General features: G+C 38.6%; 1 protein-coding gene across 1 annotated transcript in view; it reads right to left on the reverse strand.

Annotated features, from left to right (window-relative positions):
* The window catches only part of GMDS (GDP-mannose 4,6-dehydratase), a 407,910-nt gene that overhangs the window by 331,633 nt on the left and 60,080 nt on the right, over positions 1-16,197 (reverse strand). Inside the window, exons 2-4 of the mRNA XM_058807075.1 lie at positions 15,188-15,232; positions 11,153-11,240; positions 7,538-7,647 (exon numbers count right to left, since the gene is read on the reverse strand). Coding sequence (XP_058663058.1) covers positions 7,538-7,647; positions 11,153-11,240; positions 15,188-15,232 — 243 coding nt within the window. The remainder of the gene's footprint in view (positions 1-7,537; positions 7,648-11,152; positions 11,241-15,187; positions 15,233-16,197) is intronic.

A 16,197-nucleotide genomic window follows, 5' to 3' on the forward strand; every position in this document is an offset into this window, starting at 1 on the left:
CCTTTCTCTAACTCGCTTAAATAAAATATAGGCTTTCTGGCCAACTCCTACAGTACCCCAAGGCAGCTGTATATCACTTTCAGTTGCAACTTGTGAATACTTTCTTTTTCTTTCTGTCTCTTTATTTTGACATGCATATTATGTTAGCTGATTTCAATCATGTTGCATGAGTGGATGACATACCTTAAAAGATTAAGTTTTGCCACCTGGGACTACTCCAGAAATTCAGTACTTTATAGCATCTCATACCCTTCTTCATCCTCTATGCGCCTGCACTATCAATAGTAGCTTTCTTCCCCATTTTATGCAAAACGACAAGTCTTTCAAGGCTGCAGTTGATACAAGTCAGCTTGAAGTGTCATTCCCCCCCATTCCCGTTCCAGGATGGAGCTGCTCCATTGTGTACAACGCTCTGCTGCCATCTATTTGACACAAGAAATACAACGCTGTGACTGCCACAGCTGGTTTTGCCTTCCCTTTCCCCCACCTTTCTCTTCCCCTGCAGCAGCTGTTAGAAGAAAACTCTCAGGGAAGTTTTTGATCACTCCTCCCTGCTCGTGCCCAGAAGCAGAAACCACTTCAGCAATTACTTTTGTACTTAAAAAAAAATAGCTCCAGTAACAGCAGAGGTAATCAAACAGAGGTTTGATTACTGCAAACAAAAGTAGAATTATATGATATTTCACTCTTTTCTAAAAAGGGAATCCAAGTTAACAAACTTCCATTTACCAGTCAGCTCTAAATAAAATACGCTTTAAAGCAATTATTTTAAAATTTGCAATTTAATTATGCAGCAGCAGAGCTAGTTGAGGGTTTGATTTCAGCAGGTATCCAGATGTAACTGGGGCCATGGCACTGAATGAACATGGATTCACCATCTGTCCCCCTTCACTACACCAGACTTAAAATTCAGAAGTCAGTTGGGAAGTCAAATCACAGGGCCTCCAAGTAGAAACCACACACAAAGCATGAGATGAAGGAGGTGGTACTTTACCCGTCATCAGGGTCACAAAGATAAACACCACTTCATTCATCACAGCATTCAGCCTTGTATGTGACTGCACAAAACAAGAACAGCAGCTGAAAAAAGTCCCCAGCTTGCATTTGTAAAATATCATGTGAGAGACACCCGCTGAAAACTCTTAAAGGAATCTATAATCTTCAGTTACAGATCCACGACAGTGCACATTCTGCTCTTTAATTACTAAACCATATGGAAAAGTCCCGTCTCAGGGCTCAGTCTGGTCCTTTTGGCATCCCTGATTAAGTATTACTCTTTTTTTTACATGGCTGCTTTCCCAATACACTTAAGTAACATATTTGTAGGAATGTGCTTCAGCATTTACCCTGGAAATGATTCATAAGATAAAACAGCAAAAAGAAAGATTTAAAAAAGTGCAACCTTTTCACAGGAATTATAAATGATGTCACAGTGATCCAAAAAGCATCTGAACTCTTGTGTATTTTTCTACAGAGAGGGAAATAACACCTTAGTTCAGAGCAAGAGTAGAGAGAAAAGGAGGGGCTTTGTTGCTGGAGGGAGGGTGCAGGTAAGGAGAAAATGAGAGATGTGGAATAGGAGGGCACCGAGGCAACACCAGCCTGCAGCAGAGGTCATGAGAGTTCTTCTGTAGTTAAAATATACCCATAAACATAATGCCTTAATTTTCTAATTGGTATATTAACATAACTAGTACTTGGTTTGGGGAGCAATTTGTTAAAGCTTGTATTTGTTAATAAATAGTAGTACCACTGAGTGCATTATTCCATTGTTTTTTTATATGTATTCATAGCATTTACAGCTATAATACATACAGTTAACTATTAAAGTTAATCTGCTTAATAAAATTAATAGTTGCACTAAGTTCTTTGCTAACACTTGGTTTTAAATCTATTTAGTCTGACAATATAAGCTGCAATTACAGGATTGTATAAAGTTGCCATAAATACTTAGTAAACCAAGTGAAGAGACACATATAATTCCAATTGCTAACTATTACTGGAATTACCTTTCCTTCCAGGCCACACAGAATCTGTTTAAACAGGTACTGCACATATTATACTAAAAGTATTGCCTAAAATATTTCAAGTGTAAAACTACCTAAAATCTGACCACTCAGAAAGAATTAGATTACTTAAAGAATTTAAGGAACACAGCAAAACAACACATATAAGCATTTGAAAGAACCACTTGAGAGGCTTACTCTGCCCTCTGGTGCGCTCCATCCCACAAGGACACAGCATCCTAAACTCAGGAGAGCACCAAATAACTGCAACAGTCTGAAGTTAAAGCAGCTAAAAGAGTGCGCTGAACTAAATTAAGACAGTTCAGTACCCTACAAGATCACACCCTGGATAATCCTAGCATGAGGAAAAGCACTAAAGCATTCTGCAGGATAGAAGGTAGCCCAGCTAGTTTTTATTCCTTTGTATTTATGGCAGAGAGCCTAATTGTCCTGGCTAAGGACCAAGACCCCACCATCTACAGCCCTGTGCAAATACAGTGTTTGCTGGTTAGCACAACAATTTTCCAGCAAGGTTGTGTCTCCAGGGCTGGTGTTACGAGCTGCCACCACCAGTAAACAGATGACAGGAGACACCTGAGCACATCACAGACCCACAGCCCCACACAGGGGTCCTACACTAATCAGAGGTAACCTAGGGCAGAAGGCTCTACATCCATAGCCTGATAGTCTAAATCAGGTTTGGAAACTCAGCTTTTGGCCAACAAACTGAACAGCCACACATGCTAAATTAGAAGGAATTTGATATGATATTGAGACGATAACACATTCTATAAAGCACAGCTATAAAATTTTCTATTGACATAAAATTAAGGTCTGTTAGGCATGTTTTTTCCTGTGAATAAGTTGTACTACATCTCTACAAAGTATTGCTAACAGTCTTTAAAATTAACTAGACTAGATCTTGTTACACTGAACAGTCAAAATTTTTCTACTATAAAACATAGAAAAAAATCCATTCATTTCCTCAGAAGCTGTGAGCTTCCATGACATTCATAAGAAGCTTAAAACCCATGCAGTAATAGAACAGCATACTGAATGATAAGAACTACAAAGTACAGTACATAAGCAATGAATTATGCAATTATAAGCAATTATCAGCCTTTCTAGTAATGAAATACTGGAAAAGCTTACAATTAATTCTTTGAGTGATTTCACCTACAGTTTCATATAAGCAAATTTTATTAATGAAAAAAAACACATTTAAAACTCCAAGTACCCAACAACAAGGAACACTATTTTTTGCCATGAGAAAGCATTGCATGATCAGAACCAAATTGTGTACATACAGTTAGCTTATAAAAACAGAGGTAGTATCATTAAGATTTACTTGTTCATCCTGTTTATGCGTGATTAAAAAAACCCACCCAACAAACTAGAGAGAAGTATTCCTGTTTAATGGACCATACTACAAAAACACATCTCCAGTGCAAAAGAATTGTTTTCAGAATTAATCCATCAAATAGACAATGACAGCAAAAGGAGGGCACATTCCCAAACCTGGCTATTGAACAGCATGAGACTTTGAAAGGATGCCAGAACTCTGCAATCAGGAGCTTCAGTACTTAGTTCCATGCTAAGTTATTTAGTGCCTTGACTTCCCTCATAGCTAAGCACTCACTGTACATGTGCCATGAAAGTGCCTTCCTCATGTGAGACTGCCTCAGAGTGACACCATCCTCTGTGACACAGACTTTGTCATAGGTGATTTTCAGCCCTCCTAACTGCATGGATAGAAAAGTGATGGGGGAAGAATACTGCCCCTACAACATGTCTGATAAAACCTGCAGGAGAAAGTCAGCTATATGTAGTTTTAATTATCAAAACTTGTGTACTAAACAGGAGTTTAGTAACAGCTCCCATGTCATGACCCAAACACTACCTTCTTCACTATAAAGTTGCACAGCACCATCTCCCCCCAGCAATTATCACAATCACAATTACAACTGCTGGAAGAAGCCTCCCATAAAAGACTGTGATAGGAAATGAAAAAAATAACCTGTTTCCCATATGGTTCACATTCCTCAGACCACAAGGAGTCTGGGGATACAAACAGGCTTTAGAATGTGATGTAGTAGTAGATAAGGCTCTCTTCAGGTAAATTAAGGAAGCTCATCCTCCTATATTCTGATCTTCATGGGTGATTTTTACTATCCCAATATCTGTTATGGGGACAACAAGGCAGGTACAAGTCAGAAGGCTTCTGGAGGGCACAGCTCACAAAGGGAAATGCTATGAACAGTCAAGGAAGAACTGGTCAGGGTAGTCCTAGCCTACAAAAGGCTGAAGGACTGGAGGATCTGTCACATAAGGAGAAGCTGAAAGAGCTGAAGTTGTTTAGCCCGAAGAAGGCTCAGAGGGTGATCTCCCTGACATGTCACCTGAGGAGTGGGATGGGAAAGGATGACTGAGACAGACTCCTCTCAGCAGTATACAGTGACACGAGGTGAGGCAATGGTCAGAAACTGAAATACCAGGAAACACTCCATTTGAAAATATGATCATCTGTCCTTCAAGAAAAAATACTTACAACTTTATGTGTGTGCCTCCTCTGAAAGATGTGCAAAAAGAGACATTTACATCATTTTAGACAACCTACATTTGGATAATTTATTTTGAAGACATTCAACAGAAGGATATGAATAATAGAATAACAGAATAATGGGATAACAGGATTTAGATTAGGCTATCTGCATGCTACTATATCCAATAATAGATAATTATTTAGAATCAATGTATTGTCAACTCCCATAAAACCATATTAAATGAAAAATAAAACATGGTCTGTTCACCAGATTCCCCAAGAACTACGATTCAAAGCAGGAGGACATATAAAGACTGGATAGAGAAAATGAGGCTGAGCTGTTTATTTAGTAGCCATGAAGTGAATGTGCTACTGTCTTCTGAACTTCCCATGGTGAAGCCACAGTGCAGAGAGCTAATCCCTGTTTCTCACCAAAACAGACAGCAATGCACACTGGATAATTTGTTCCTACTGATGATATCACTCTCTTGAGTTTACTGTTTTTAATAAGGAACAAGTTTCAGTCTTCTCTCACTTTCTCCCATGTACAAGATCAGATCAGCCTCCCAGTGACCTACTTTATGAGTCACAGTCCTCACTATTTATGATTCAGAAAAACGTCTTCTCTGACAGTATTTCCCAGACTACTGTGGGTTCATTCCAAGAACCAATTTCATCTTCATTGGTTTCCTACAGGAAACCAGACCAACTTCCCATGATTTTATTTTCCTTCATTTCAGCATGGCTCACATAAACTAACTGGAAGTGAGAGTGATAGAAAACTTTATTCTGCATAAACATAAGCCAATACAAACACCACCAAAAAATCCTGAAGACGTCACCGGTTCAAAGTGACCAGAATGTGAAGCAAGCTAAGATTAGAAGTTCTTTTCCCTCCTTCCCCAAACATGATGCATACAAGCAAACCCAGTACGTTTATGTAACCACAGTCTAATGCTAACAGCTGTTTGGTGAAGACATTCACCTGAACAGATGGCCAAGTCCTACTCCTTCTTTCAACACCGGTAATTGTTTTAAAATGTTAAACACTGTTGGACTGTTTTTAACTCCTACTAATAACAGAGTCAAGTTCTCCCAACCACCTCAGTCAACAGACTCGGGGTGTTTATCTTCTCTCCTCAAGTGCAACAACAGAAGTACTACTGGAGATGCTAGGAAGCAAGCATACCTTGAAGAAGTTCATCTACACTTCCCATAGGACTGCTAACATTGCCTAAGTATCAGCATGCTGCATCCAGGTGAGCTTCTAATAGAGCCATTTTTATTGTCCTCCAGGACGTGAGGACATTAGATTTCCGAAAGCCAAGAGTCAGCGCCAGATCTGCACTGGCTCAGAGTCACCGAGTAGTGTGAGCTGGAAGGGACCTAGAAGGATCACCAAGTCCAACTCCTAAGTGAATGGCCCACATGGGAATTAAACCCACAATCTTGGCATTATAAGCCCCATGCTCTAACCAACTGAGCTCATCATGCAGTGAGGCATTTGCGGAATAATCCTTCCCATAACCCATGGCAGAATCATCCAAGAATCCATAGCAGCAGCACAAGCACCACTATTACCCCTTCAGCTTGCCCTCCCAGTGCTGTGACCAAGCTGTTGCAGCTTCAGCAGGCACATGGAGACAGATGATGTTAGCATGGTACTAACATTGTAGTCCCAAATTAAATGGGACAGGTAATTCCCACAGAGATTGCTATACAGTGAGCCACTTCAGGAAAAGGGATGCTGGGACACCTAGCTGTGGAGTGCAAATATCCAGCATAATTTGTCGGCTCAGATTTCACTCTGCAAAGCAGCAGTTCAGTTATCTTCTGGACCATCTTCTGCCCTTGGACTAATATAGCCCTGTTGTTATACTGCTCTACATGAGCTAATAAACCAGACCCATGTTAACACAGTTAATTCAATCATGCAAGCAAATTAGAAGCAGATTTATTCTCATTTCATGTCTGTATTCTGCTATGTGTGTTGTCAATAACTGCAGTCTTTCCATGTGATTTCCTCTTGCTGCGTTTCAAGGCTTACAGTGATAGGAACAACACACCACTTTTTGTGGGAAGGTTTACTCAGAAACTAAATCCAAACTGATTTTCAGGAGGCTTAAATACTCCTTCACTTCTCACCTCAAGAGAAGTCAGGGAATATTGTCACTTTAGAATGCTTACACATTGCACACAACAAGGACAGGACATATGACTGAAGCCCCGTTTATTTTAATGACAATTTTCTACCTGGATGTCAGTTTCAGTTTGTAATCATGAAGTATGAATGAGGATTTTGCAAGTAAATAGTGGTCACTTGTTAGTAAACTGAGCTTTTACAGCAGCGTAGTTTAATAAATGTAAACCACCAAGTTATTGCCTCTGCTATTCATTTTCCATCCTTCAGCTGCAGCAGTACTTGCCAGGGTCAAATTACTAGTTTTTAATGACCCCTTATTATTCCACTCTCTCTAACTTGATTTTTTTGTAACCAAAAGTGTTGTAATACTTCAGGTAGTAACCTATTGTTTGTAGATCAATATTTCAAAGAGTATCACCTGTGTGAAAACTAAGTGATGCATTCTGATATATGTATTGATTTTAAACAAACCAAATAATATTGTTTAAAGTACTGCTTGGCCTAAGTACACTGCATAAATTCTCAGCTAGGACTGATCAGCAGCAAAGTCTACAGCAAAAGTTGTTTCATGTGGCACAAAAACCAGATTTTTAAACATGCAGATTTTGTGGACAATGAAAATTTGACCTCTCTTCTTCTGACATCTTAATATATATTGAATAGCAAACTCATGCAGTAATTAAGTACCACAGCAAGCATGACTGTCTCGACTGAAGGCAGTGTTTACCTGATGAAATTAACAGTTGTTAAAACTGCTATAAATGCTGCAGTCTAAAGTAATCAAGGTAATAAACTGACAACACCACCACACATTCACAATTCTCAGTGCTAGAGAAGGTTACTCACCTTGACATGGCTCTGAGCCCCCAGGTTGTAAATCTCAGAGGGTTTGACTTCATTAATGATCTTCACCAGGCAGGTGCTGTCTGTGAGATCCCCATAGTGCAGCTTCATGTCTTCAGAGTTTAAGAATACAGAGTTAACTCACTTTAATCTCAGAACAATAATGCATTTTTGGTCCATACCATATTTCAGGTCAAGGTCTGAATAAATATTTATTGGAAAAAGTCAAGAGATCACCAGCTAAACTTGGTTTTGCTTGCTTTTTTCCTCCCGTGCTTTAACCACAAAATACATTTCCACATAGGAGTAATGAACAGCATTTCAGATTCTTTTTTCAATAATCTTATTTATGTAGCGACATTATATAATTTGTTTAGTAGCTTGCACTTAATTTTCCCAGGTTGTATTAAGAAGTCAGATGTCAGATTAATATGTCAGATGCAGAATTCCAGTCACAAAAATAGGGCATTTTTTAGTTTGGGCTTCCAATCTTTCACTCAAAAATATTTTAAAAACTTCTTAAGCACCCATCAATGGCTTTGCTTTTCTTCCCAAAATGCTGCACATGTTTTCGTTTCTCACTGTGAGAAATTTCACAACACAACAAAAATGTGTAAGGTATCTACTAGGTGAACATTTAGATAACATTTCAGTACAACCTGCTGCATTTGTTACTATTGTTTTTCCATTTAAAAAAATACAGATGCACACTGGAAGAGAATTTAACAGAACAATTTAACTGTCAACAAAGCAAATCTCAGAATTGGTTAGATACAGATGTCATTTATCCTTTCCAAACTTCAGTTTCTTTCTAATTTGTGTGTACTAAAGAACGTAGGAGCATGAAACCAGTTCCTGTCAAAATTCAAAGTGAAAGTTGCAATGGTTTATCAAGTTGTCCTTGTTTTCAGACCCTGACCTGTCAAGAAGATATTGCAAAAGTGAAATTCACAAAACAGATCTCGTTTTTGCTCTTACTTAAAACAAAACTGAAAAATCAAACAACCACACTGCTATTCACAGATCTTTCCAATAAAAAATTGTTACTATTGATGAATCAGCTGTTTATGCTTACTTGCCATATTTATATAGATTTTCGCTTGTTGTTTATGACCTTGATTTGTTGTTGTTGTTTTGGGGTTGGTTTTTTTTGTCTTGAAATACCAGGCTTATTACAAGAGATATGAATTCATAATACATTTTTAACTGCTGTTGAGATATGTGAATTTTGTTATTATTAATGCCAGTTTAGGGTTTGTTTTTTTTAACAGTATAAAACAGCAACGAAGTTAACAGATCACACAGTTCTCAGATGTTCAGCCCTGTACATTCCCATTTAACATGTGCATGAGGTTCTTCAGGTTGACAAAGTAATTCAGCCACGGTATATCCTTGAAATTTGTTTTCACATGCACATCAGTTGTAAAGGACATTCTGAAGAGACTTCAGACCCAGCTGAAGGTGTGGCTAAAGGTAATGCTAGGCAGGAAAGAGATGCCAGAGCCTGTGCTCCTCTTCCTACACCAAAGACATGCAGTCCTGCCAGGACCCCCAGGCCAGAGAGCAGTTTCAGACCTTCTCAGGGGCAGCTGGGCTGCCAGCTGGGCTGACCCAGGAAACAGGGTCACTATTACCCGCTATTACCATAAATTTAATGCTCTCAAGGAGAGTCCTTATTTTGGTCTACCATCAAGTCTTCAAAGCTTCTGGTCCAAATGGCCTTTCTGAAGGAGAGCAGGGAATGAAGCTATGTTCCCTCCTGACCCATGAACAAAGAGGGTCTTTCAAGAGTGAAAGGCTAAGCAGTAAGACTTACTAGAAATGGAGTTTATTTGGTGCACAGATTCATAAACACAGACCAAATGTCAGAACCGTTAGGCTTTAGTAATATTATCCAGTCTAAAACTTCCTTAGCAAGCAAGAGCTGGAGGGCTTGCTCTAGGATGCACCTTGTCTTCCTTCCTGTGCTCCCTACTTTTTTCATACAAAGAGGTTCACTGTCTATGAAGAGCACCATCTTGCAACATGCAATCGATTCCTGACAGGAAAAACACACATGGCAAAGATAAAATTAGGGTTTGCTCACATCAACCACTATTGCTTCTTTGCTTCCTACAGAACTGCCTGGAAACCCATTGTTTTCAAACAGTTTCCATGGAGCAGCCTTTCCTGAGATTCCAAGTCAAATTCCTTCTCCTCCCATTCATATGGCTACATTCTTCAGTTAAAGAAAAACGAGTTAAGAAGTAGGGGGAAAATTAACATCTACTTTCTCTTTCCTTCCTTTTATGCCTTTCCATAAATGCTTGTATATATATTTATTGTGATCTACTTTGTCTTCTCAAATCACTTTTCATAAGCACAAGATGGTCCTAACAATGCACAGGTTCCTGTCTGATTTCATTTTCTTCATTCTGCCTTGTGAGCCAAGAATGCAAGTCATGGGAAACAGTTCTTACATTGTTCTTGACAGAAAAACAGGTTTCAGTATTCTTCATATTTTGTTTAATTCTACTCCTCTCTTAATCAGATACTCTAATGAGCAGCATACAGCAAGTAGAAACTAATCAGAGAAATACCATGTTAGAAATTAAGTGTGTTTTAAATAAAAATTACAAGCAAAGACCAAAGGAAATCTGTAAGCTTAATTATGCATTAAACTTGATAAAATTAGGCTCTGTTTAACCATGGTGTGAAGCAGACTTCAAAGACATGATTTTTTACATAATGGAGATATTTGTTGTTAACAATACCTTAAACTGGACAATACTATCCTGGACTATCAGGAAAGCTTTCACAACTCTGCAAAATAGACACAGCATGGAGAACTGTGTGATTGTTAAAGTGCTCAATCCTTCTGCTGAAGTGGAGTCATCCAACAGCTGAGCTGCATCTCATTAAGAGACAAGTTAACTTCCCTTAAGATAAAACAATATTTTTTTGCCATGTGTACACTAAAGGTAAGAATTTCAACTTTCCAGATTATCATTGATAACCGAGGATATGGTAAATTGCCAGCAAATTTACAAGAGCAATGCCTTTCCTTCAGGTAAAAGCAGGTACTCCCTTCCTTGGGTGCCGGAATTCAGAAGGTCCAAAGATTCATTCTTCCTATCATCAGTAAGAACTGATCATGTCTTATTCATGCTCTCATAGAGGCTGTTTACAAATCTTCACCTCCATCAGACACCATGGAGCTCATGAGAAAACACGGGTGGAGTACTTAAGATAACTGCCTCAAAAAAACCTGTGTTTAACTATTCTGAAATCTCAATATTTTTAACCTCACACAGCATTTTCCAGGCCCAGCCATTTTCTAACTGCTACTGCCAGCTATTTCTGAACAATGGCAGCATTTCTACACAACATGAAGTGCTATCCTGGGTTCCTCTTATATTTTCCACATTTAAAAACTCACACACACTAGACTATCCATATTTCATGCCACATCATCTTCAGAGAAAAATGGTCAATTTTCTTTCTGTGATAGAGCAGCAAGCTAACACTAGCAGAAGAAAACTCAATTCCCTTCCTGTTCCCAGGGATCTTTTGCCACCAAAAAAACAGTCAAGATTAAATATAACATAATCCACCTTAAATACAAAAGCAAAGCCTTACTTCCTTCAATGTGAGCCTGTGGGTTCTTATAGAGATGTTCAATCCGGCCTGTATTAAAAGAACTGGATCGACGAACAATGCCATGCACCTGGGGATTGAATAAGAAAAAGAAATGGAAAAGTGGTAAACATTAAGAAGAAAGAGTTCATTACCATCACTCAGAATTCTCATATATGTGGGCAATGGCAATTCTCATATATATTCTTTTATCAGGGAATCGGAGCTCATCTCTATTTCTAAAGATGGACAGTTATCCAACTCCCAAATATGATACTGGGAGATGAAGTCAGGTGCTGTCATATTTACTTTAGCACCATTGAGTGGTTTCCCCTTCTCCCTCATCGACACCGCTAGCAGCCCAAACATCACACACAGTACAGAAAACACTGAATTGCCCCAGAGCACCATCTCCTAGTGAGTGAGGCTTGACAACATTACTAGAGTTGGAAAAGCAATATGTGAGCGTCTAGAAAACCATTGCTCCTTGGTTGTAGACAAGTCTTTCTGGAGGCAGATATGGGCATAGAAAAAGCAACAGCAGGATATGGGAGTATGGAAAGAGTGGGCAGAGCGGAGAGAAGGGTAGAAAGAAGGGAGACAAGGGGAAAGAAGGAGCAGCAGCTGCAAGGCCCAAATGTATTTTAAAAATGAGCTGTCATTTGCTTTCTGGGGTGCTGGAAGAACAGCCAGAGCAGTCAGTGCTGTTTTGTAGACCTCATGAGTCACTGCCCTGCAATGGGTTGCTGGAGACACAGACAAGCCTAAGAAAGAAACCCAGGTTGGGAATTTCCTTTAACCTGCCACGATAAATAAGCTGGTGAAAAAAAAGCTACGCTTGTTCTGAGTAATATTAAAGAGAAGACCCTTTGTGCCTAATACATTAGAGAAATCTTTCAAACATTGACCCTGTTTCCTCCTGTCCTGTAAGACTGCCCCATGATGCCTGCTGCCAAAATTCATATTAGCTTTGATTACCAGCTACAGAAGTTGTGCTTACACAACTGAAATCAAGCTTAAGCATATGACTGTCCTCCACCTCTCCCTGGCTTTTATTTCTGAAAGTGATCCCTTGTACTTCTATGCATCCTAGACTTGGTTTGTTGAGGCCATCCCTTTGTTCTCCCACTTGATGTTAATTTGCAAGAATATAGAAACAGGAACAGGCTAAAACAAGCTATGGTTATTGACAAAGAAAATGCTTTTCATTTCATCTTAAGTCTAAAATTTAACCAAGTGAAAAAGTGCACACAACTGCAGATTAATACCAGTTTGCTGATTTAAGAATGAAATTTTGGCAGCAAGATTTAAAAGAGCTCAATAACTTCATTTTTACAACTTACAGGTCAAATTTATTATGCCAATTTCCTTGCAGAAAATCACTTGTGATTTTGTGAGCAAGGTATGTGTCCTGTCGCATGGCTCTCAACATACCTTGTTCTACAATTCAAACTCAACTTTCCACAACTGAATAAAACATTTGCCCTTTCAGGATCAGTGGGGCACTGAGAAATGTGCCCCCAAAAGAAATTTTCATCAAATGATGGATTTATGAAGATACATCATAAAAAACATGTAATTAAAAGTCCTATCAAAATAATTCTTTATAGATTGTGTGATATGTGTGCCTATAATTTATAGGCACATCAAGTTTACAGAGAAACACTTTCAAAAAAAGACACCTTCATAATAACTTCACTTTCACAATGACTTCATTTGCACAAATGATGCTGAAAATATTTTAAGTTCTCAAACAAACTTTTACTTTGCTGAGTAAAATATCAGACTGCAGTTTTAATGTAACTAATTATTCTGAAGGAAGCAAACTGAGGCGCTTAACAACAGAGGAGGTTTAGATTAAATACTAGGAAAAAATTTACTCATGGAAAGGGTTGTCAAGAACTGGAACAGGCTGCCCAGACAAGTGGCTGAGTCACCAGCCCTGTAGGTATTTAAGAGACAAGTAGATCTAGCATTTAGGAAGACAGTTTAGTGGTGGACTTGATAGTGTTGGGTTAACCATTGGACTGGATGATCTTGGAGGTCATTTCCAACCTAAATTATTCTGTGATTCTTCTAGCAAGATTAAATATTTTGGCTTAAAGTTCTGATGAGAGACTTCTTGAGCATTCAATTATCTATCTCTGAATGAAGTCATGCTGAAATTCATGATCATCTGAACGGTTGACCAATAAATCAAATCTTGCCAGCTCAAAAGCTTGATGAAAGATTGGGCGTGCAAGAGCTTTGTGTCTGCTCATGACTGTGATACAAACTTTTGACCAGTGAGATGTGCTAAATGCACCCATCCCAGGACTTCAAAAGAGTCGGTAAACAGACAAATCCAGAGAGCCTGTTACATTCAGTGATAACAAAAAAACCCATGTGAACCCTGCAATTTTTTTTTTCTTTTCTTTCTTTTTTTTTCTTTTTCCCCCACTCCTTATTCTGGTATGCACATACAAGAGCAAGAAAACCTGCCAAACGCTTAATCCATGACAGCCATATTACCGTAAGAAAACTGATGAAAGGTACCTTTGTCTGCATGGGACAGAGAATTGCAAGTGAAATGCAAACTCTGTGACAGGCCAAAATGTGTGCAGACTGGTTAATCTACTTAAGAATGTATCAGTGGATTTTTCTCAAGAGACAGATCTTCAAACACATTGAAATTTTAAAAAGAAAGGGAGGTTGAATAAAGCATCTCAATTAGAGAGGCAATCAGTTGTCGCATGCTTGCATTCAGTTATTTAGGAACAGAGGTTTCTAAATGGGAGCACAGAAAAGAACTCCAAAAAATTGATGGAGAGCTGAAGAACAGAAGGAAAGAACTCTACCCAACTATAGCCACCTTTGTATTGTTGAAAGGATTATGTTTCATTTGGTGTTGTCAGCTCCCAACTTCATCGTGGAAAATGAGAGAATGTGCCTTCAAAATAGCAAAAGCAATCACAATATCCCTCATCCCCAAATGGAATGGAGAAATAGTAAAAAATAATCAATTTACAATACTTAAAAACCAACTTCAACAACCAAATTAATCAATAAAGCCAAAGAAAGGGTGGAATAAGCAAGGCAACATTAATCTGCTACAAAAGCATGGGAAGCACAAACTGGCTGAGAAGAGACTTTTCATTAAGCTATGAAGCAGTGTCACAACAGAAGTAATAAAATTCAACATTAAAACAAGCACTAACTTTTACTAAACTCCAAAAAAACACTACATTTTGGGGAGATTAATTTGACCAACCTGTCTCCTTCCATTTTCATACATTTTAGAAGCATCTTCTATGATCAAGAAGGCAAATATTCTTACATTTATGCCCACATCTGTTCAAACCCCTCAAATCAAACCATAACAATTGCTACAACATGATTGTTGCTTTGCTGGACCAGAAGAAATGTGATTTTTGCCAGGGAAAATTATGCAGCAAGAAGAAATCAGACTCCCTTTATTTCAAGGAAAAAGAATGCAAAAAAATCACGTGCTAAGCAATAATTAATTAATCCAAGATAAAACATAGAAAGTAACTGTACCAAAGTACAACGTGTTTGGGGTTTGTTATTTGGGTTTTATTTTAGGGTTTGTTTTTTCCTTTTTAAACAGAAAAAGCAAAGTTTCATTGCTGAAATAAAACTGCCAAAAAAAGAGTCTTTACTGTGGACAGAGAGGTGGGGAAAAAGAACAAACAAGAGGTTCTTATTCCTTTATGTGGTACATTGCATCATAAATTATTCCCTAATTCCTTACAGTTTTGGCTCACACAGGTCACTGCTTATCTGGGCTGGCGGGAAACATGCAAACCAGCTATACCCCGAGGAGAAGAGGGAATCCACCAGTGGACATTACATGATAAATAGTACAATAACCTGGCATGATTACAGGGCATGTTGCACATTCCTCTCTGGAGTTTTGATTTGTTATCTAGGACTGGAGTGGAAAACATACACAGGGAAGGACAGGAGCAGAGGAAGCGGGCTGGAGCTACAGCATCCAAACGACTCCATCAGCCTGCAGCCAGTCAGCGAGTCACTCACCTCATAGCCTTTTTCCAACAGGAACTCAGCCAAGTACGATCCATCCTGGGAAGAGCAAGATATAGGAAAATGTTAGAAACACAGTGAATAGGCCTGGGAGATTTGGACTGGTTAAGATCTCAAAAGAGGGAAGAAAAAAACTTGTAGTGAGTAGACCGGGTAACCAGCCTATACTTTGATTTCTCCAGATTCATACAGCGACCTAAAAATACCACAGTTTCTCTTTAGTTAATTTTAGACTATGAAGCAGTATATTTTAAGATGACTTGCTTACAAATGGTGGTTGAGAATTCCCATCTCTTGAATCTCTTCCCAAGTTCCATTATAAAGTGCCTGGGGACTATCTTTCTAAAATATCCTAACCACAGTCTTTGAATTTGAGCTATTTTGGAGATAGGGAAGGAAAAACATGTAAAAAAATAGTACAAGCTTGGCATCCTCTGCAAACCAACATGCCTCAGTAGCACCTTGTCACACTGGCGTCTCCCTTGCCCGGGTACTCCTTCTACAAGGTTTCTGAAGGCAGTAATAATTCTGCCTTGCCTGACCTAAAGAGTTTTCAAAAACATCCCTAGCACACCTTATATTTAAACTACACAATAAAAGCCATTTTCAGATCTTAAATATATATCATTGAAGGTTGAGAATTTGGAAATCTGGGTCATTTAATTTCAGAGGTTTTTCTTCTTTTTTTTTTTTCTCCTGTAAAATCCTTGTCAAACTTAAATTATTAAGCTCCTCAAAAGCAAATACTTCAAAACATGTGCTAGCACACATTTTCCTGAAATAAGAGGATTCTGCCAAATGAATATTGCCAGAATTACCAAAACCAGTAAGTTCATAATACCTCTATAAATGTGTAAATACCATCACATACTCAGCAAAGTTTGCCCCTCCAAAAGAGTTCTCACTAACCAATTCAATGATTACCCATGCCCAAAGTCTGCACTTTCACTCACTTCTTGAATTGCTTGTTCCTTCAATATGTGAATGTATTCCACCAGACCCAA

This window comes from Ammospiza caudacuta, chromosome 1 (assembly GCF_027887145.1).
Source record: "Ammospiza caudacuta isolate bAmmCau1 chromosome 1, bAmmCau1.pri, whole genome shotgun sequence".
Classification (NCBI taxonomy): domain Eukaryota; kingdom Metazoa; phylum Chordata; class Aves; order Passeriformes; family Passerellidae; genus Ammospiza; species Ammospiza caudacuta.